This window comes from Canis lupus, chromosome 2 (genome assembly GCF_011100685.1).
Source record: "Canis lupus familiaris isolate Mischka breed German Shepherd chromosome 2, alternate assembly UU_Cfam_GSD_1.0, whole genome shotgun sequence".
NCBI classification, from domain to species: domain Eukaryota; kingdom Metazoa; phylum Chordata; class Mammalia; order Carnivora; family Canidae; genus Canis; species Canis lupus.
The window spans coordinates 10,003,805-10,026,038 of NC_049223.1; the positions used below are offsets into that span (position 1 = coordinate 10,003,805).

General features: G+C 39.2%; 1 protein-coding gene across 11 annotated transcripts in view; it reads left to right on the top strand.

Moving 5' to 3' along the window:
• NEBL (nebulette) overlaps positions 1 to 22,234 on the top strand; it is a 342,069-nt gene that overhangs the window by 293,806 nt on the left and 26,029 nt on the right. For 6 of the 11 annotated variants that reach the window (XM_038529856.1, XM_038529857.1, XM_038529858.1 and 3 more), the window contains 10 exons: positions 2,455 to 2,559; positions 4,458 to 4,550; positions 7,480 to 7,572; positions 10,361 to 10,453; positions 12,299 to 12,391; positions 13,681 to 13,773; positions 15,017 to 15,121; positions 16,018 to 16,189; positions 18,719 to 18,811; positions 20,115 to 20,264. In XM_038529856.1, the coding sequence (XP_038385784.1) occupies positions 2,455 to 2,559; positions 4,458 to 4,550; positions 7,480 to 7,572; positions 10,361 to 10,453; positions 12,299 to 12,391; positions 13,681 to 13,773; positions 15,017 to 15,121; positions 16,018 to 16,189; positions 18,719 to 18,811; positions 20,115 to 20,264 (1,090 nt within the window). Of the gene's footprint in view, positions 1 to 2,454; positions 2,560 to 4,457; positions 4,551 to 7,479; positions 7,573 to 10,360; positions 10,454 to 12,298; positions 12,392 to 13,680; positions 13,774 to 15,016; positions 15,122 to 16,017; positions 16,190 to 18,645; positions 18,812 to 20,114; positions 20,265 to 22,234 lie in introns of those variants that run through there. The other 5 variants (XM_038529860.1, XM_038529854.1, XM_038529859.1 and 2 more) reach the window with 5 other exon arrangements.

The following is a 22,234-nucleotide window of genomic DNA, read 5'->3' on the forward strand; positions in this document are numbered from 1 at the left end:
ATGTCAAAAGAATTGACTCAGCTATTTGGATGATCTTGGAAGCTACATATTATCGTTAGTATCTCATAGTGGCATCTGAACTTATAGAATTTGGCTCTATCTCAGCTGCCTAAAATGATAGATACATAAAACAGGCAAATGGCCTTTTGAGTCAGTGAAGAAAAGTTACTGTCTCAAGAATGCCAGTCTCATTCATTCATTCAGCAATTACTTTCTGAGCACCCATTTACATGCAAAATTAGAAGGGTTCTTCCCTTGGGGAGCTAACCTAATAAAACAATGCAAATATAATATTATAAGCCATGATATATGCAAGGTAAAGGCTTCCCATAGGAAGTGGTGCCTGAACTGATGGAATTCCTGCTTTAACTTAACAGTGTTGTTTTTAGTGTGTATGTGACAGAAGGATACATCTAACTTCAAGGAATTTTAATTATTTAGGCAACAATGGGATACTTATGAGATTATAATGATGCTATGCTGAGTCTCTATAAGCGGCAGCATGCCGTAATAGTTAACTTCACTGACTTTGGACCCAGAGTGCCTTAGTTACATTCTAGTTCTGACACTGCTTAGCTATTGTCTCAGTTTCCCCATCTGTAAGAGTGGACAGTAACACTATTTGCCTTTGGTGTTGATTCAATGAGTTAACGTGTATTTCGAATCTTCTACTACTATGGAAATAGAGGTACTAGTAGAAGGTATTGCCCAGATTGTATTGGAACTCCTAGTAATACATTTAGTATAGATATATTTTTAAAAGATTTTATTTATTTATTTATTTATTTATTTATTTATTTATTTATTTATTTATTCATGAGAGACACAGAGAGAGAGAGAGACCGTGACACATGCAGAGGAAGAAGCAGGCTCCTCACAGGGAGCCTGATGTGGTACTCGATCCCGAGACCAGGATCACACCCTGGGCCAAAGGCAGACACTCAACTGCTGAGCCACCCTGGTGTCCCTAGTATAGATTATAATAGATTTTAATGTCACCTACAGAAATGTCAGTACCTTTCCATTATACAAATGTACCTTTTCCTTTTCTTTAAGACTTTATTTATTTATTCATGAGAGGCAGACACATAGGCAGCAGGAGAAGTCAGCTCCCCATGGGAGCCTGATGCAAGACTCGATCCCAGGACCCCAGGGTCATGACCTGAGCCAAAGGCAGATGTTCAGCTGCTGAGCTACCCAGGTGCCCCTGTACCTTTCTCTGCAGTAGGAAACAAAGCATAAATCCAGAAGCGTTAACAATTGTGGGTGTAGAGAGCCAGGTGACTTGTAGGAGCTGTAGGACTACTTTGACTAGGGACTGGGGCAGCTCATGAGAGAGTAGGTTTCTTCTGGGTTCTGGTCACAGTTCTAACGTGTGCATGGGGAGGCTTCCCCACACCAACAGGCAATTCTCGGCCACCTGCAGGGAATCAGAATTCAAGTCAATTCTGGCACTGTCTGTCGGGAGATGGCACCAGGTGCTACAGGTTAAGGGTTTGGTTCTATGGGATGATCCCCCTCCCCTCTTAAGATGTCAGTTGCAAGCTCAGTTTGTCACTGTGCTTTTGGCTAACATGCTATAGATCAGAGGTTCCTAGGATCCCCTCCTTGGTCTGATTCATTTGCTGGAGTTGCTCACAGAACTCAGAAATATTTTACTTACTAGATCAGCAGTTTATTATCAAAGGCTGTAACTCAGGAACAGCCAATTGGAAGAAATGCAGAGGGCAAGGTCTTAGGGGAGGGCACGGAACTTTCAACCCCTCTCCAGGTGCATCCACCATTTCCCCCAAATCTCCCTATGTTCACTAACTGGGAAGTTCTCTGAACCCTCACCTTTGGGGTTTTTATGGAGGCTTTGTTACATAGGCGTGATTGATCAGCTCATTGGCTACTGGCGATTGATTCAGCCTCCAGCTCCTCTCCCCTCCCCAGAGGTTGGGGGTTTGGAATGAAAGTGCCAACCCTCTAATCACATGTTTGGTTTCCTTGGCAACCAGTCCCATCCTTAAGTGTGGTCCCCAAAACACTTCATTAACATAACAAAAGATATTTTTTATCACCCTCATCACAGGACATTCCGAGGGTTTTAGGAGCTCTGTGGCAGAAATAGGGACAAAGACTGGATATGTATATTTCTTATCATAAATCACAATATCACAAGTTTCTCAATTTAGGAGTGGCACACAGGCCAAGCCCTCCAGAGGCCTTCGAATGGACTAGGAGGGGAACCTTTGCCCCAGAAGGGGCAAGCCTGCATCTCTGGACTGTTTGCTCACTCCCTTTATTTTTGCTGTCACATCAACAACTGCTTTGAATCATAAGATATAGTGTATGATGATATGAGCCACGTGGAACAGTAGAATTGGAAGAAGCATCATTTTCCATCTCTCTCATACATATACACACACACATTCACAGTTTCAGATTCTTATTAACTATTTTTATTTTTAGAAAAAGTATAAAGACGAAGCAGAGAAGATGCTTTCTAACTATAGTTCTGTGGCAGATACTCCTGAAATTCAGAGAATCAAGACAACTCAACAAAACATTAGCGCAGTGAGTAGCTTTTCAGTTGTCACCTTGAAATTTTGTTTCTGTAAGGAGGGCCTTTTTCCTCATTGTCTGAATGTTTGTTGCATTGTTTGAGTTTTCTGTCAAATGTATTATCTTTACTTCTTTAAAGTAATAAGAGTACTGTTAAAGAACCCAAATTCTATCAAGTCAATTTAAAGATCTAATTGGCTTTATTCAATAATTCATGAGTCAGGCAGTATCCCCTCCAACAAATAAAGAATGATCAGTAGAGACGTACAAAACGTAAGGCTTTTATAGGCAGAGAGAGGCAGGACAAGGAAGTTATTAGCGAGAGAAAAGACAAGATTGCTTCAGACAAGGTCACCTTCCCTTAGGGAAAAAGGTGGGGGTCTATCATGCAGATTACTTCTCTAGTGCTGATCAGGAAATTCCAGACTGATTGGTTTAAAATTCCACTCTTGGGAGAGGCTGAAACTGCAATTAGGTTAGGTATTAAGTCTTGATGGGGCTTAACATAAGTGACTCCATTTTGGGCCTGTTGTTTCTCTTTAATAGTACCAAATGTTCTTACAACATGTAATTTATCATGATTGTTTTGAAATTACAAATTCAAATTTTCTTCTATGGTACTAGCAAGAGATTTCTTTTAGCTAAAAATTAAAATTTTACTTAGGAAAGAGATCTTAATCTTCCACACAGATTTTGTGAGAGATGGGAATAATCCTAGATTATTCTCAGTGTACCAAGAAAGGACACTGATTTGCAGTGATAATGTACTTAGGGATATACTAGTTTGTAACCAATTCCTAGATTTTTATATTTCATTTTGAGGAATAGAAATCGTATTAGCAACCATTAATTAAGGGGTGGGCCTATTTTTAATGTATTTATAAGCTTGAATTCTAAAATCATAAAAACTGACCATACAGCCAATATTTTTAGGTAGAACTAGCTCATTAGTCACTTGGTCGTTAAGTAAATGTCTCATCAAAATATTCATTGTATTAAGTCTGAGGACTTTTGGAATATTTTCTACTTTATAATAAATTGGCAAACTAAACAGATACCTCTGGGGCCTTCAAAATAGGTGTGCTAAGAAATGGAAGAGGTCTGGCTGGAAGGGAAAGTGAGGGGGAAAAAAGTGGTTTCCACTCTTATCTTCTGTGATTTTATGGTGTTCTAGATTTTTATTGTGTAGAGGAAAACATCTCTGAGGCCACACTCTCCCAAACCCTACTTGGGCCCACTGAATGACCAGATCTTAATAGAGGGAATAGTTCTGTCCTCATATGCCTTTCTTATAATTATTCTATTTTTCTGTAGAACATTTTGTTTCTTTGTTTTGCTTTGCCTTTGAAAAGGCTGGGTTGTTAGTAGGAGTTGAGAGATGTATGGGAAGGTTAACAAATGAATAGAAGAGAAAGGAAATAGACTAAATAAAGTTTTGATGTTGACGATAGAGCCAGTATTATCTTTGAAGAGAATGGGGGCATCTTTGTGTTTGGAGAACAGCACTTGCTTAAAATTTCATGGCATTTTTGAACAGCACTCTTAATAAGCTTTTATAATACGTGCTTTGATTTTTCTCAAACACATGTGATATGTGTTTATATTTGAAGAAGGAAACTCAAGTTTGCCAACCTATATTCTTAGACCAAATAATCCGCAGCTGCTTTGGTACCAGGCATGCTCTAGAACAGGTATCAGGGGTGTGGGATGCTATGGAATGTGAAAACTAAATTGGGTATTTTTCTCCTAGTGGATTACGTGATTGATGGATATAACTTGGGTACTCATAAATAGAAGCTGTATTCACATTACTTGAGAATTTGAGAAATTATCTTTCTTTTATGAGAATCTGTTCTAGGACCTGAATTTTAATAAGCTTATAGTTATTCTTTTGTTCTCTTATAATAAAGGTATTTTATAAGAAAGAAGTAGGAGCTGGCACAGCAGTAAAAGATACTCCGGAGACTGAACGAGTGAAGAAAAATCAGCAGAATATTAGTTCAGTAAGTTCTGTATAGCATTAATTATCCTTCCAAAAGCAAACACAAGCTAGATAAATGTTTTTTAGTTGTTAAACTGGCTGCCTTTTCTTTTATTCTTCACTTTGTTAAAATCCTATTTCATCAAATATCAAAGGTCTCACTTTGAGAAGGAAAACTGTAGCCTTGTTCCCCTTGAACCTAAAGCAGTGTTTCATCTTGATATATCATAGCACACAAGAGATAGATCACTTTAATAGTCTGGTAATGAAATCTAGGATTAGATTTCATCTTTTGAACAGAATTTTAACTGTATTAAATGTTTCGGGGAAAAGATAAATTTCAGTACCTCTCTACAACTTGGAGGAAAGAAATTTTACTCTGTAGAATGATTAAAGGCCCTTAGTATGTTTATTTGGTGGCTTAAGAGAAGGCTTCAAAGGCCCCATTTGCCTTCTACTTCTTCCAGCTGCCAGCAAAGCAAAAACATGCATCTTCACTATGATTTGTAAAATAACTTACCCTCCAGTTCCCTTTGAGGTTAGTGAGGAAGGGTAGAGGAGGCGCTTACTGTTAGGGGTAAAAACTTTTCCATTCTGTGTTTGACATTTTCTATGGAGAATTGCTGTCCTTACCTACAGGCATTATTCCATGGATATCTCATATATTTAGTTTCTTATTGAGGAAGTCACAGAGGTTCTTTCCTGAAATCCGTCTCCTTGACCTTTTTCCTCACCTTCACTCTTGGAGGCAGAGCCTTTAAGTAATTCAAGCAGAACAGCTCTGGTTAGACTTACTTGTCAGGATAGTTGCATGGCATTCCAGAATATGAGTGTGCACTGGCTTTTGTGGAGAAAAGAGTAGGAAAGGCAAGGTAATGCTATAGGAGAACATCAAAAAATCTGCAGTATACTAGGGCAATAAAATTTCTGTGACATGAATGAAGCTATGTCCTGCAGAAAGCATAGAAGGACCTAATGGTGAGGGTGTACAAACGTGTTCTTATTCGCCATGGTGAGAGCCTGTGTCAGGCAGTGCTGGGGTCTGGTAGAGAAGTTAGTTTGGCAGAGAAGGAGAAAATGTTTGTTTCTTTCACTTCCAAATGATAATATTTGAAATGTACCCATCAGTGTACTGAAATACAATGTTATAAATGTTCTGTAGGATGCAGTTCTATTGCCTACAGTAAAATGACTGTGCCATTTTGATTAGTTTAGAGTCGTATGAAAAACAAAAATGTTCATCTTTAATCACGTTTAGCTTCTCACCCGAGGAAAATCACGCAAAGTAGTGCGGTATATCATTTCTCTTCCCAGCGTTCCACTGCCTCTTCTAGCAAACAATAAATGCGTCGTTTTGTATCTTTCTAAGGTTGGGCCATAAACTCCTGCTTAGTATTCAAATGGAAAGTTGCCCTTTCAAGATTAGCCAGATCTGTCAAACCAAGATATGATTCTCTAACATTTAAAGATCTCGACATTTCCGCCTCCACCGTACAAGCCTTTTAGCTATTAGCTTTCCCTGTTAAGAGCTGTTTTTGAATCTTATTTAGAGGTGGTCTTTCTCAGTGTATTCTCAATTTAACTGTTTCAAATCTGGACTCGTGTTACTGGTGTTACTCATATTAAATCTATGGCTACTAGGACGTAGATAATGTCTAATATACGTAGGTTACCATTTCTTTGTGACTATCAGTGTGAATTTCAGCTTTCATCATTGAAACACTACCAAGTGATTTCTAAAACCGGATTTGTATAAATTTAAGTCTTTGCTAAATTTCAACATGTGCCTCTTAAGTCTCGCCTGCCTTTGCTACATATAAATATTTATGTATGTCCTTTTTCTTGAATCTAATTTCTGTGAATTTTAGACGTATTAAAATACCACCTGATATGATGGCATTAGTAATCATTTCATAAGTTTAAAGAGCTGTTTTTTGTCTCATGCATAACCGTGTGCTGCCATTATCATTTTTGTCTGGTTGATCTTCCTCTAAATAGATTTTAAAAGATTATTTATTTATTTGAGAGAGAGAGACAGAGGGAGAGAGCATGCATGAGCAGGAGGGAGGAACGGAGGGATAGGGAGAAGCAGGCTCAACCCCTGAGCAGGGAGCCTGATTTAGGGCTTAGTGTGGGACTCGATCCTAGGACCCCCGAGATCATGACCTGAGCCAAAGGCAGACACTTAACTGACTGAGCCACCTCTAAATAGATTTGAAGGGAGAGCTTTTGAATAAAGTGAGGGGCCACGATATAGGCTGGTTTTGTATAACATGATTATGTGGGTAGAAGACACATCCTGATTTTATGCCATTGGCCCTTTGATAGTGATCAGGGGCCATTGCCTCTGCTTTCTGTATACTTCCCTCCACGTTACTCTTTGCCTTCTTTTATTGTGGCCACTTTATTTTTTTCCTTATTCTGGATGATATATGTACTGCCACTTAGATAAGCAGTCTTCCAGACTCTGGAGCTAGCCCAGTTGAGCTTTTGCCTTTAAATACATGTTACATTTAAATTCACACACTAATGAGTAGAAACTGCTTTTTGGATAGAAACTTATCAGTTATTATATTACGATAATTTCCAAGGTTGTGTATCTGCTTAATGATAAAATCTGTTTTCATAAGCAACATTTGCTTATTTTAATTAAATAACTACTATAGTGATGGCTGGGTGAACAGATATGAGTTTATTTGCACTTTGGGTTAAAGGAATCCTGAGAACACTATCACATAAAATACAAGTTTGTGTTCCCACTGAAGGAAAGTTAGTGTTGAAGTTTAAACAATTCAACTGTGTAAGAGTTTAAAAAGCAGGATTCTTACCTATCTTTTAAGCCATGTGTTGAACAAGACCCACATTTTTGTTTTGTTTTAAATAATTTACCACACTGTTTGTTTGTTTGTTTGTTTGTTTTTACCACATTATTTTTTAAATACATAACACAGGTAAAATACAAAGAAGAGATGAAACAGGCAACGGCCATTTCCGATCCTCCAGAGCTGAAGAGAGCTAAAGAAAACCAGAAGAACATCAGCAATGTGTGATCATATTTCTTTGCATACTGTTTTCTATTTTATTGGGGGCAGGAGACAATGAGGGCACAGCACTTGTATAGGTGAATCCCAGGGCTGCACACGCTGTTGCAGGAGGGCCAGTTCCTGAAACCTGGAGATAAGATTTTGCCCATCTTTATGTTGGGCTAACATGACACCTTGTTTGTGCATTTACTGACCAAAGGACATGTTACTGAATGCCTGCTCTGTTCTTGCTCTGGGGGGAATTCAGAGATGAGTGAGATTTCTCAAGGTCTCTGGGAGAAACAGACATGGGAATAAATACCCATTATACATGAAGTGCATTCACAATAATTAATATTGACTGTTCATTACACTTTTGGAGTACATTACATTCAGTGTCTCACTTAATGATAAATAATTATTCCTTTTGCAAAGTGCTGTGGAAATGCAGAGAAGGAAGGCAATGTCTGAGAGAGAGAAAGGAAGCGAAAGAGAGAGAGGAAGTCCCTTGGAGGAAGAGTTAGATCTTGAAGAATTAATAAAAGTTGGGGTGGAGGGTATCCCTGGGTGGCTCAGCAGTTTGGCGCCTGCATTTGGCCCAGGGTGTGATCCTGGAGTCCGGGGATCGAGTCCCGTGTCGGGCTCCTGGCATGGAGCTTGCTTCTCCCTCTGCCTGTGTCTCTACCTCTCTCTCTTTCTCTCTCTATCATAAATAAATAAATAAATAAATAAATAAATAAATAAATAAATAATCTAAAAAAAAAAATTGGGGTGGATTTGAGAAATCCATCCATGAGAAAGCACCTTTTGGCAGAGCAAACTGAATCAGCTCATGGTCCAAGTCCTGGTCAAAGAGAGGAAGGTTTAATATGGTGAGTGTGTGGGGTAAAGGGTGGCAAGGACCTGATGGTACAGAGACAACTTTTAATTAGGGCCCTGAGGAGGTAGGTCTGGAGTCTCAGTGTTGCCCGAAGTGTGGTTCATAGGTAAGTGATAGGTGCTCCGCCCACGAGCTGGCCTTGGTTAAGGGATTAAATTGTTTTAATGTGTCCCTTTTTCTAAAAGAAATGTTAGTAGTTTTCAATGTGTCAGAGAAATGTAACACTCCCTTAAAATAACTTTATTTGAAAATAATAGTGAGTTAATTTAATGAAAGACTAAATCACAGCTCAGTTAATAGCTGGCCCGCCACATGCCAAGCGGTGTGCGCGTGCTGGAGTTGTGTGAAGAATGTAGATCCTGGTTGGCTGGCTGGTTCCCAGTTCCAGCCCTACTTTGCTGTATAGCCTTTACAAACCACCAACCTCTCCCAGCCTCAACTTCCTCATCTATGAAACAGGGACCAAGGTATGAAGTGAGATCTTGCCTGGAGAACCCTTAGTGTGTTTGCGAATGGATGAAAACAAGACATGAAGAGTTGCCATTATCGGCTTTATGTTGCCAAACTTACATCCCCTGGAAATTGGCTGCACCATTCTCCACATCAGTCATGCCGTTTTGCAGATTTATTCCCCTCTGAGCTCTACCCAGAGTAATCTTCCCTTGTATCCTGCCATTGGCAGAGATTACACTAGACCTTTCCTCACTTTAACTGAGACCATTCTCTCAGACACAGAATCTGCCTAAATTCTCAACTACGTATCACAACACAAAGAAAGCCACCCACTGAGGAAAGCAGTCACATGGAAGGAGCCTGACCCTTTGTCATTTATTTCCCGGCTGATCAGGCTTCTCTTCTCTGTCATATTTGCTGCTGAGTGTGTGCGGCTCAAACCCATTTTATCTGCAGGCCCTGTAGGTCTTGTGATGTCTCACCAAAAAAAAAAAAAAAAAATTCCCTTACACTAAATTTAAACTCCAGAAAATCATTAAGACAGTCCCTGTGGAGTTCCTTATAATAGGATTTTAAGCTCTCATTTTACTTTCGCCTGTCAGAAATTCATTTGATGGACATGCCGTTCTGTTTCTTTGTGCTGGATGCTCATTTATTTCCCAGGGTGTTGGAGAATTGCTGGAAAACTGACCACAAATGTTGGGGTCTGATCCTGCCAGCTAAGGAAGAGCACCTCATAGGCAATAGATCAGACACATTTCCATAATGCTAGTCAGAGCACAGGCCTTCCCATGTGGGAACTTTGCAGGGAAAGGAAACTTGGAGGTGGAGGGTGTGTCTGCACTGCCAGTCTGTCACTAAGGTCAAGCATGAGGTTGGTGCAAACTTCTTTGCTAACGAGAAGAATGGAGAATTTTTATTTTTAAATCTAAAGTGGTAATTTGATAGTGTTGCTTTAGTGCTAGGAAGAAATGAATTCACAGAAGGGGTGATTTATTTTTACTGATAACAACCAAACTCAGACCACGGATGAATAATACAATTTGAAGAAGCACCGCCAAAGGTGGAATTCAGAACACGTGCACAAGAAAGAGCTTGGAGTCTGGGATGATTTTGATGGAGAAGTCTATTAGCAATACTTGTTTCACTTTGAAATCCTAATGAGGATTGTATTTTATTTTTTTAAAGATTTTATGTATTTGGGAGAGAGAGCAAGCGAGCATGAGCAGGGTGGCGAGGTAGAGGTTGAGGAAGAAACAGACTCCTTGCTGAACAGGGAGCCCGATGCACGACCTGATCCCAGGACCCTGGGATCATGACCAGACGCTCATCCCACTGACCACCCAAGTGTCCTCTAATGCAAATTTTAACCAATGAATGCTCTGTAGCCATGTGACGTTCCTTTTAAGCTGTTCCAGAGGATGGGTGCATGTTTCCTTTGCTTAACTCCACACTGTCTTGTACCTTGTCTCGCAGCTCCAGTACAAGGAGCAGTGCCACAGAGCCACGCCAGTGAGCGTCACGCCAGAGATGGAGAGGGTGAGGAGAAACCAGGAGCAACTGAGTATGGCAAGTGGCCCTGTGTTCTCCTGTATTGTCAAACGTTACACGTTTTTATTCTTCACGGAGCTCTCTGAAAAGCTTGAGCCCTCCACGTGTTGGATGCTTCTTTTCACGGTCGCATGCTCAAGGGCATGAACTTTGGTTTTGGCTCTCTCATGTGATCCAGGAAATTGGGGACTGTCATGCTATAATTTAGCGATATTTGTTTATTGAAGAAATCTTCATTAATCACCGCAATGCACCAGGCATTATATTGGTACACAAAGGTGGGTGAGAGACTGTTCCTATCCTCAAGGATCTCATAGTTTAGTAGGTAAATCTCTACATTCGGGGAGGGACACAGAAAAAAGTGGGTCTGTTGTCAATCTGAGGGGGAAAATTTATCTGTTAGAATAGAGCCAAAGAGGACCTGGCTTGATTGGGGTTCTAAGATATAATGTCAGGGCAGGAAACCTATAAATAAAATGGAAAATATTAGTCAATCATCGGTGATCTATTGCTAATAAAGGAACAAGCGTTAATGACCAGGAGGTACCTGTAATGTGGCCCCTGTGCCAAATGCTGTGTGTGAATCCCATGAGGTCGGCTGAATTTATTTCTCTGATTTGTAGGTGTGGAAAACTGAGTCTTGGGGAGGTCAGAGGACATGCCAGGGACCCATAGTTTGAAGAGCAGAGCTGGGGTTAGAACCTGGGCCTTCCTCAATTCAGAAATCCCTTTCAGTGGTGCCCCCTACTAGTGATTTTTCCTCCTTTTTAAAAAATTTTTGACTCTTTTATGGCACTTGTACCAAAATAAACCATAGTCTTCTTCCCCAACAGGTAATTCTGAAAGACTTTAAAATTCAAGTGTGGGTTCTTCCAGGTGGGGGAGAAAGTCTGGCTGAACAGTGCTTTCTTCTTATAATGCCCCTGGAATGTGGTAGACACAAGGGATCTTTTTTTTTTATATATAAATTTATTTTTTATTGGTGTTCAATTTTCCAACATATAGAATAACACCCAGTGCTCATCCCATCAAGTGTCCCCCTCAGTGCCCATCACCCAGTCACCCCCACCCCCTGCCCACCTCCCCTTCCACCACCCAGAGTTCGTTTCCCAGAGTTAGGAGTCTCTCCTGTTCTGTCTCCCTTTCTGATATTTCCCACTCATTTTCTCTCCTTTCCCCTTTATTCCCTTTCACTATTTTTTATATTCCCCAAATGAATGAGACCACATAATGTTTGTCCTTCTCCGATTGACTTACTTCACTCAGCATAATACCCTCCAGTTCCATCCACATCGAAGCAAATGGTGGGTATTTGTCGTTTCTAATGGCTGAGTAATATTCCATTGTATACATAAACCACATCTTCTTTATCCATTCATCTTTCGGTGGACACCGAGGCTCCTTCCACAGTTTGGCTATTGTGGACATTGCTGCTAGAAACATTGGGGTGCACAAGGGATCTTTAGCTTCTTTTGACAGCGGAAGCCTCAGGTTAGAATGAGGGTGTAAATGGCCTTCCCTTGGCTGCTGGGCAACTTCACAATGCTTGTCCTGCAATGCCTTCATTCCCTTGTTTCTCCCTTATATTTCCACTGCTTTTGGTCATGGAATTTGCAGTTAACTTTGGCAATGAACAGCAAAGTATATATTGAAAAATTGTTTTAAAGAAGCACAACTGGCATTTTGTGCTTGCCACGTCAGAAGAATCGGGATCCAGGTGTAGATACGAATCGAAAGGTGGATGCACATCTCCTATGGGGGAAAATGTGTGAAAAGATAGGGTTAATTTTGAGGTTCATCCTCGGTAGTGTGTGTGGGGAGACCATTCTGCTATCTATTAAAATTCTCATTTATCCTCTGCAGGTAAAATACAAAGGAGAAATTAAGCAGGCAACTGCAATTTCTGATCCACCGGAGCTGAAGAGAGCTAAAGAAAACCAGAAGAACATCAGTGATGTGGGACCTTATAGCTTTTTTTCTTATGATAGCAAATGTATTATCAATGTGTCAATGAAGGGATTGTATTTATAAAATTTTCATAACCTTGAGTTGACAGTTCTGCTCTCAGTTGACTGCCAGTCTACTTGAAAGGTTGCAAGGTCTTAGGTGTTGTAGGTACAGCCAGGCACTCTGTGCTCCAGAGTTCCCAGTAACCTCCAGTACCATTTTTGTCTATTGATTATTGTGTGTCCCTCTTATCTTGTCTGCATGCTTATTATACTTGTAGTCATTCCCCAAAGGGATGCAGAGGTGGCTTCTAGCATCTTGGCCCTTCAGATAAGCTTTCCTGCTGCCTTTCCCACTAGTATGTGTTCTCGTTCATTAGCCTGTCCAATCCCATTATCCACTTCCAGCTACTGTTGCTTTGTTTTTGAATGAAGGCTTGGGGAAAATTGCAAAGTGTGCATGCCTGAATAGGTCACATGGGATGGGCCCATTTTTGGGGCACCTGTTAAGGGGCTGACAGTTTTTACTCAGGCCCCAACTCTTGGCCTGTTCTTACCCTCCTTCTGTTTATGTAATCCATGGGTCTAGTTCCCAGAGAATCATTTTCTGAAGTCATTAACATATAGATTGGCTTCTCTGGAAGAGGAAATCTGGAAATCTGTTAGGTTCAAAGAAATCTTTTATTCTTCCAACCTTTAAAGTCTTCTGAGCAGATTATAAAACAAAGGCAGGCCATTGTTTGGCACTTTTCCTCCCAACTGTATTTTGAAGTAGATGCTCATCTTTTCCCAATATATTTAGAATCACAGTTGACGTAACTCCATTGCTCTCAGAAAGGAACGTGGTTATCGAGAAGGAAGAGATAGTGGAAAGCATGCCGATTTGCTTATGGATGACATTGGTCACCATCTTAGGCATCTTTTAAAAAGTTCTGCTGCAGTTAATTACTGACAAACCATAACAGTATATGGGTAGGAGTACCTTTAAGTAGTATCTATGAAGACGTTTCTTCTCATATTCCTTTGTGATACATTGCTCCTGACAGCTTTACTGATGGTGTGCCCGTATATTTGAGTACATTCACAGTGACTTCATTCCCAGCAATTCAGGCTATGGGATGAGTGAAAATAGATTGATTTAAGTTGCAAGCATTTTAAATATGGCTAGCCCTCTGATGATAGCATTTTCTTTTTTCATAGTTCCCTTTCTTGGTTTGCTCTTTAAAATAGCTACTGTGAGACTCTTATTTAGGTGAATTGATTCACAGTACTCTTATTTTTTATTCTCTGAAATAATAGGTTTATTATAAAGGTCAACTGGGAAGAGGTACAGCTTTAAGTGTAACTCCTGAAATGGAAAGAGTGAAGAAGAATCAAGAAAATATTAGTTCGGCAAGTCGTTTTATTCATTTTGGTCTGTTACAAAGGATACGTCCGTTATTATTTACTTGCAGTCCTGTTTTTTTTTTCTTTCTTGTGAGAATAAAATATATTTTCAAGCAACATTTGTGGTACATGCAGTAAGTGCATGTGTTATTTCAGATGACTTCCAAAAGCTGCCATTACAAAACTTTACATTCTCCTGCAACCCTTCATTGCTATTTCCAGATGTGACCAATGGTTACATTCAAAGCTTAGTTTTAAACTATATCATGCTCATTTAAACAATGATTCATGTTATTTTAGCCAGTGTCTTTGAAAGTGGTAAAGTCTTTGATGCATAAGCAAAGTGTCATTTTGCAGATGTATTCCACCGAATGTGGATAGCTAAAGGCTCTCAGCAAAACAAAATAAAAAATGACTCATTACTGCAGAGTAAGGACTTAGAGGGAAAAAAAAAATCTATCAATGCATTGAATATAGAATTTAGTTACTCAATAAAGTCCCTTGTGCACCTCATTGTCTTGTTTGGATGGTACGATTGTTCATAGTAAATATCGGGGCTTCAGTTCTGAATCGCACATATGTCCTCAGGTCCTCAATAATTGCTATCCTAATGTCATGCATAGCCAGCTTCACAAACAGCAGTGTTCTGCTGGGCAGCTGTCAAGAAGAGCTTTTCTGTGCCTGGGAATCAGCATTTAGGTCTTAGAGTGTACAGCTCTCCAGTGGCATTTCTGTCCACAGATGCTGACTGTATTTGACATAAATTACCTTTAAGCTGTGGCTGCTTAGAAGAAAATTAGATTTAATACTCCTTATTTCTTATCCTCTACAGTGGGGAAAAATAAAAGGAAATAGAGGGATGCTTGGGCTTGGTGTACATTCTTCAACAGTGTTATGGTAAAAATGGGGGAAAAAACACTTAAGTTTCATTTGGTTTGGATTTTTCCTGCTTAAGTTAAGTATGATAACCATTTTTCCTGACTATGTTGTTAGTGAATATTGGTCATTCACACATCTGTTCTTGGTTGATAGAGTTAGGTTGTTTTCGCTTTAGCTTTTAAAGTGAACTTTAAAAATAAAATTTTAGATTGTTCCCCTAGAATGACAAGTAATTCACTGAACAACTTCCCTGGGAAATAATTTTGGATATGTTGTGTATGTTTCACTCATTTGGAAAGTTTGAAAAGTTACACGAAATTTTTTTTATCATTGTCTTATTGTTAAGTATGTTCTACTATTCATTTTGCAGGTAAAATATACCCAGGACCATAAACAGATGAAAGGTAGACCAAGTCTGATTTTAGATACACCTGGTCTGAGATATGTCAAAGAAGCACAAAATCATATTTCAATGGTAGGGCACAACCAGCAACTTCTCCTGACTAAAACATACTAAGGAATGGCACCCACCCACCCAGTGTACTGATGGCGTGTTCACCATTAATCTAGATGACTAACAAAGCATAAATGCAAAGCAAAATGCGGATGGACTCATCCTTTTAGGGGAACTTTCTAATCACACTGAAATGTAATGGGCATAGTCTAATAAAGTAATTTTTCTCAGTGATATGTTGAGTGTGTTTTTATTTCTAACATGACTATTGTAAATGCATTTTACAAAAAAATGTTTGCTTGGACTTCTTTTCAGTTCGTTTTAAGACCGAGTTTGGTGTGTTTACATGTTGCAGAGAATATAAAAAAAAAGTATGTCTTTTAAAGCAGTTTCACGAGCCATCATTTCTATGCCATAAGGTTTACTTATTTAAAGTGTACAATTCAGTGGTTTGCAGTAAAATTTATAGAGTTGAGTATCACCCTAATCCAATTTCAGAACATGAAAAAAGTGTATGTTTTTGGATAATTGTGTGGAAAGAGCATATCGTTCTAATACCTATTAAAGGTTCAAAGATAAAAAATTAATTTGTACCTAAGTTAGTACATTTTAGGAAATTATCAAGATTGAAAAAATACATCTCTCTAACCTTCTCACGGATATACTGGTTTATTTATAATGGAAAAGAGCTGATAACCATAATGATGAAAAACACAATGAAAATATCAGCACTTGGTTTCTGATCTAGGAAGCTGACATTTCAGACACTATTTCTAGAGTAATTGAAAAAGATACATAAATGTGGAAAATAATCTAGATGAAATTGATTCTATAACAGCCGTCATATCAAAAGTTTGTGAACTATGTAACAGCCAGGAAATTCCAGTTTGAGTTACTGTTGTTTTTCTTCTTTTCAGGTAAAATATCATGAAGATTTTGAAAAGACAAAGGGAAGGGGCTTTACTCCTGTTGTTGATGACCCTGTGACAGAGCGAGTGAGGAAGAACACCCAGGTAGTCAGCGATGCAGCCTACAAAGGTGTCCATCCTCACATCGTGGAGATGGACAGGAGACCTGGAATCATTGTGGGTAAGCTGATGGTCCTTCTCGGCAGGTCCACACAGTCCAAAAGATTGTCCTTGGCCTCACTTTAGAATTGGCCTCCTTGTTCATTGGACTACTCTGCAACTATTTGATGTGGTGCCCAACTGAAAACAAACCACAGGCTAAGTGCTCCTGTTTACACCATGTTGAATGGGATTCCTGGCACTTGCAAATCCTTTCTATTATTGGACCTTCTCTGCCTATAATAACTTTCTGGTCTTGAGAATGTTCTTATTTGTTAAGCAGAGAAGCAGCCATAATATCAGACATGAGTGATAACAAAAGTTGAATGATTATGTTGTTTTCCTTTAGCTTATGGATTTGATCAATGCATCATACTGGAGACACTGATGACAATAATAGAAATAATCACATTTCAGCCCTTTTACCACAAATAGAAGTGCCAGAGAGATTCTGATGGCATTCCATAATATTAATATCTTATATTTTTTTGAATATTATCTCCAAATGGGGATGATTGGGAGCTGTCTATAAGTGCCATACATCGGAAAGGAAGGAAACTTTTGTGGAATGGTGGCTGAGATAGCAGTGATCCCCCCAGAGTCCATGGCAGGGCTAGAAAGACAGTTACTGACTTTTCAATACATATCAATGACCCATACTTCCAAATGTCTGTTGTTTAAATTTTTGTAGCTAGTCTGATTCTAAAGCCCAAATAATATTTTTGGGAATCATTCCATGTACTCATTGATAATCTCAGTGTTAGGTTAGCTTCATCTTCACAGGGAAGAGCTGATTTTTTTGTGGGGGAGACTAGCGAAAGGCTATTTAGAGGTGAGCTGGATGAGGGAAGTGTGTATCTGACAGGGTCTTCATGTTAAACAACGGTAATGAAGTCAGGGCTCTAAGTTACTTGAATCATGATGAAGCGAATCTGAAAATCTTTGCCACAGAGGGATTCCACATACATTATACACTATTGATAGCTCTGTCCATCTTCCATAGGTGATTGTGTAAAAGGATCACATTCAGTTGGATGGATGGGTTGAGATATTTTCACTGAGAGTAACACAGAGTTAGTTTTACTGCTTTGGAGTAACATCTCACAAGGGATAGTGAGTGCAGACGGTCTGATTCATCCCTCATGGGTGGACATCCTGACAGTCTGCACAGCTTACATCAGGGTCCTACTCCCTAGATCAGGGGCCAGAAATGATGGTAAAATTCTTGCCAGAAACTGGGAGATTGGCTGGACTTTGAAGCTCTCAGAATTCAGTACTCATTACCTTTGGGATAGAAATTATTATTTTTTTAAAAAACTCAACATATATGTTCCTGAATTATTCCCTTATTGTGTAATCTGGAAGTCAGTTTATCTCTTCTTAAATGAAGTACATTCAACAAACTTCTGAGCCAGGCAGGGAAATGCAGGGTTGGAGATTTTTTGAGTAATGGAGACTAGGCCAATCTGTGCTGCTTCTATTTTTACTGGAGGCTATGCTATTTACTAGTTGTGTAACCTTGGCCAGACTAACTTGGTCTCTCTATGCCTTAGTTTCTCCACTTATGAAACGAGGATAGTAATAGTACCTACTATAAAGTGGCACAAAGCACAAGTGAGTTCATGTTGTGATGGACAGTAGTGCCCGGCACCCGGTGAGCTCTGCATACAACTAATCTACTAATTATAGACATGCCAGAGCTCCACTTCCAGTTCATTAATTCATTGTTTTTACTCAAACTCCATTTCTGTCCATAGCTAGACTTTTCATTCTCCTCTTGTGAATACAGCACCATGCCAATCATTTTTAGGACCTGAGCTCCGTTAGCTGGAGACACGGGTAAACCTGCAAGTTTTCATACTTGGATTTTGCCTCCAACTAAAGCAGGGATGTGAATTTGTTTGCTTGGTCTGATCGCTAAGTATCCTAGTGAACTCCTCTCTGGTCCCTTTTGAGTGCAGGAAACTGCTCTTTGCTTGGCTTTCCATTCCTCACCGTTCTTGCTCAGTGCCGTGCTTTATTGCACTTTTCCAGTAAACTTGTGTTGTGTAGGTTAGCTTGCACTCATGGGCTCCCAATGAAAGTTAGGCTTGCCACCTATCTACATTTCAAACACTTGTTTTGGGGAGAGAAGTTTTTGTTCTTTGTTTCCTCAGGCGAAGCCCTCTAGGTCACTTCCTATGATTTACTCACGTGTCTTTGATCAGGAATTTAAAGCAAACATGTCACCTCTTTCAGCCTGTGGCGAGCACATGTTTTGGGGCTTTGGAGATGCAGGGAGTTGCCTGGTGTGTTGGGTGATGAGTCACAGGCTCTAGATGCAAGGTCAATGAAGAATAAACCAGGTAGTTTAAGTTTGCTCACAAAGTTTTCTTACCAAATCCTCATGAATGTGACTGTCCCTTGTTCTCCTCTGAAGTCTGCAGTGGGATGGGTTTACTTATTACGTGTTTGCTTATTACATGCATCTTTTTCCAGACTTGCACTTGACCTTGATGCTGACTTTTTAAAATTCATTCTTGATTTGTTGATTTCTTCCTTCTGGTAAAAGACCTCAAAGTTTGGCGTACAGACCCTGGTTCTGTCTTCGACCTTGATCCCCTGGAAGACAATATTCAGTCTAGAAGTCTCCATATGCTCTCTGGTACTGCTTACATTTTGAGTTACTCTTCATTTACATGGTTTTGTCCTGAAAGTGAAGCTAGTCTGAGCGGTAGAGGCTCATGGTACCAAGTGTATAATGTAAATTTTGAAGTTGAAGATTTGAAAACAACAACAACAACAACAACAAAAAAAACCCCAATAACAACAAAAAAAGGCTATGTTAAAGCAACATAGCTTTAAAATACTATTAATCGCTTATGAAAACAAACCTTGCAAAAGGGCTTTTTAATATATCCTAGATTTGTTTGTTCTAGATTCACTTAGAAAGGTGTCCAGAGCTTTCTGATGTCTGCTTTGCATTAATAAATGTGACTTTATAGGTTTTCTGGGCTTTCAAATGCAGTTATTTGGACTGCACTAAAATGCTGAGACATTAAGATTTGTTTCATGGAAAACACTGTTCCAACATTTTAAAGGTAGAAGTTAAGAATTACATATAAAACAGTGGGGAGGTTTTTTATATAGCATCATGAGCCTGTTAAGATAGACTTTTAGGCACCCGTAAAATTTATCTCTGAGTGTTTGTATAATGCAAAATTTATAGTGTATAGAGCAAGGTTATTTGACTTTTAATTTAGACCACATGTTTCTAATTAAAAGCAAAACCTGAATGGTTTGGGTATTTGGGTACAGTGATAGCATGGTTTGACATTTCAGACTTTCAGATAGTGTTTAACAAACTGAAGCTTTGACGGTTATGCAATTATTTTAAACAATATAAATAGATGTATCATATCCTTTGGGTCTGACTCTAGCCCCTGATTTATACTCTACATTTAATTACTGACATTAATGAAATCGAAAGCCCAAGGCAAAGTAGGGACTGTAATACTTTTGTAGTCAGTTTGATCCACATAATCAGCCAAGTTGTCATTAAATTTTCTGAAGACAAAGAAAAGGCGGCAAATGGCTGTATGCTTGGGGATTCTGGAAAACAATTATGTCTAACCAGAAGTTATGTTTAATAAAAATATTTTAGTTTGCCGGTGTTTTCTTAGTTCTTGTCAATTTCCCATCCCCTATTTCTCCTTTAAAATCTAGACTTGAAATGAGAATAAATGATCGTTCAACATTTATATAGTTGATTCAATGTATGCTGAAGTTTGGTAGTAGGCGACTAGAACTTATAATAGTTGAGCTTTGGGATTTTTATTTAGTAAGAAACTGTTTTTCTTCCTTGTTAAACTTTTAAGCAATTTTTCTTTCTGTCTTCCTTTTTTTTTTTTTTTTTTTGTTCTTCAAGTCACTTAATCACAAATCTGAATATTTTCCCTCCAATATAGAAAAGGCGAGTCACTATAGGAGACACCGTTCTCGATCTCACTCAAGCAGTACTTTTGGTACAGGTCTGGGAGATGACAAATCAGAAATATCTGAGATGTACCCTAGCTTTTCATGCTGCAGTGAGGTAACCAGACCGTCGGATGAAGGAGGTAGTGAACATTAACCAGTCTCCAAGAACAATAATTCATTTTTGTAAATGTGTCATAAGTGCATCTAACATTCTTCACCTTTGCACAAACATATAACCTGGGTGTATTTGGAAATTTTAAGTTATGTTTAGAAAGTTGAGTTCTTTTCTTTTAAACTACTAATTTGCATTCCTGCATGCTTGTTTTTTCTGTCTTATTTCACTGTTTTCACCGCCAGTGGCTCTTTAATGACAAAAGGGTCTTGGGATCTCAGCTACGTTAGTGTGTTTCACAGTTGCTTGTGATGGACACAGCCAGAGTGGACATTCGAGTTCTGTGGAGTTTGTGTCTGATTTCCATTAAGGAAAACCAATCTTAGAGTTATATTTAAGTGGATTAGAGGGGTTGCTCTGAATTTGTGTGCATTTCAATATTGATATACCTTTGCAGAAAGGTATATGCCTAAAAGAAATTGGATGTAATACTTGATAATATAGACTTTAAAAAATATGGAAAATACTGTTGCTTGTTAATAATCTTCCCTATATTTTATGTAGTCATCCTTTCTTCTGTTTCTGCATCTACGCTGGTGGATGAGGTCTACACCTTCTAGTTGAAATTGTTTGGGATGTTAAATGACTCTTACTGCTAAAGATGTTATTACATTTTAAGACTACCGATGCGGCTGCATTTTAGTGCCATGGGCAGTGGGGTGAGGGGCCGGAAGCTCAAAGAACTGATAGAGTCCTGAATTTGCTTTTCAACCACAGAGGTCATATTGCTGAAATAAATCCCTAAGGCAGGAAATTTTGTTGTTGAGCAACCTAACAAGGGGGGTGGGGTTGGGGTGGCTGGGGAGAAAGTAAAGTGATTGAAGACCAGATGACACCACGAAAGCTCTCGCATTTGTGTGATTGTTTTTTTCATTTGTTTGAATGAAGCACTTATGAGGTTAAAATCAGGTTACATTCTGTATATCTTAAATTATACATTTAGGCTGGCCTTTGCTTCGTAGAAAGGTTTTTGTTTTTATTCTTTTACATTTCAGCTTTACTGAGGTACAATTGACATATAAAAACGTAAGCTAAAAAAAAAAAAACAAAAAAAAACGTAAGCTATCTGAAGTGTTTGTAGAGATGATCTGATATAGGGGTAGTTGTGAAGGGACTCCCCCCATCTAGTTAATTAGCACATCCATCACCTCACATGGTTATCTTTTATTTGCATGTGAGAGAACATTAAAGTTCTACTCTACTAGCAAATTTCAACTAGGCAATACAGTGCTATCAACCATTGTCACCATGTTGTACGTTAGATCTTCAGAGCTTATTGATCTTTTTTTTTTTTTTTGTTAAAGATTTTATTTGATAGAGCATGAGAGAAAGAGAGAGCGAGAGAGAGCGCACGAGAGAGAGAGCGTGGGAGCACAAGTAGGGGGCAAAAGGAGAGGGAGAGGGAGAAGCTGACTTTGTGTTGAGCAGGGAGCCCAATGCAGGGCTCCATCCCAGGACCCGGGGATCATGACCTGAGCGGAAGGCAGACACTTAATTGACTGAGCCACACAGGTGCCCCAGAGCTTATTCATCTTATAGCTCAGTTTGTACTGCTTTCTAACCTCCCACCCTCCTCCACCCAGCCCCTGCCAGCCACTTTTCTATTGTTTCTATGAGTTTACTTTTTTTTTCTTTTTAAGATCCCACCTTACTAGAAAGTTTTTAAAGATCTCCTTTCTCTGTGATTCTAATGAAGTATTTGTCAATGAGTTTTGCTCACTTGTAGACAGGATAGACATGGACAATCTCCCCTTCCTGTGTCTGATTCTCTAACAAAGGGTTCGGTGGTGTCTTGAATTTTTTGATTTTGGATTTGGGGTTATTGATTTCTCCCTTCAGCGTCCTCTGTGGTCCTGGAGGTACAGAAGAATGTCAGTGCTTGATGAGATGAACAAAACCCAAAGCAAATACAAGACTACATTTCAATCCATCTTCATC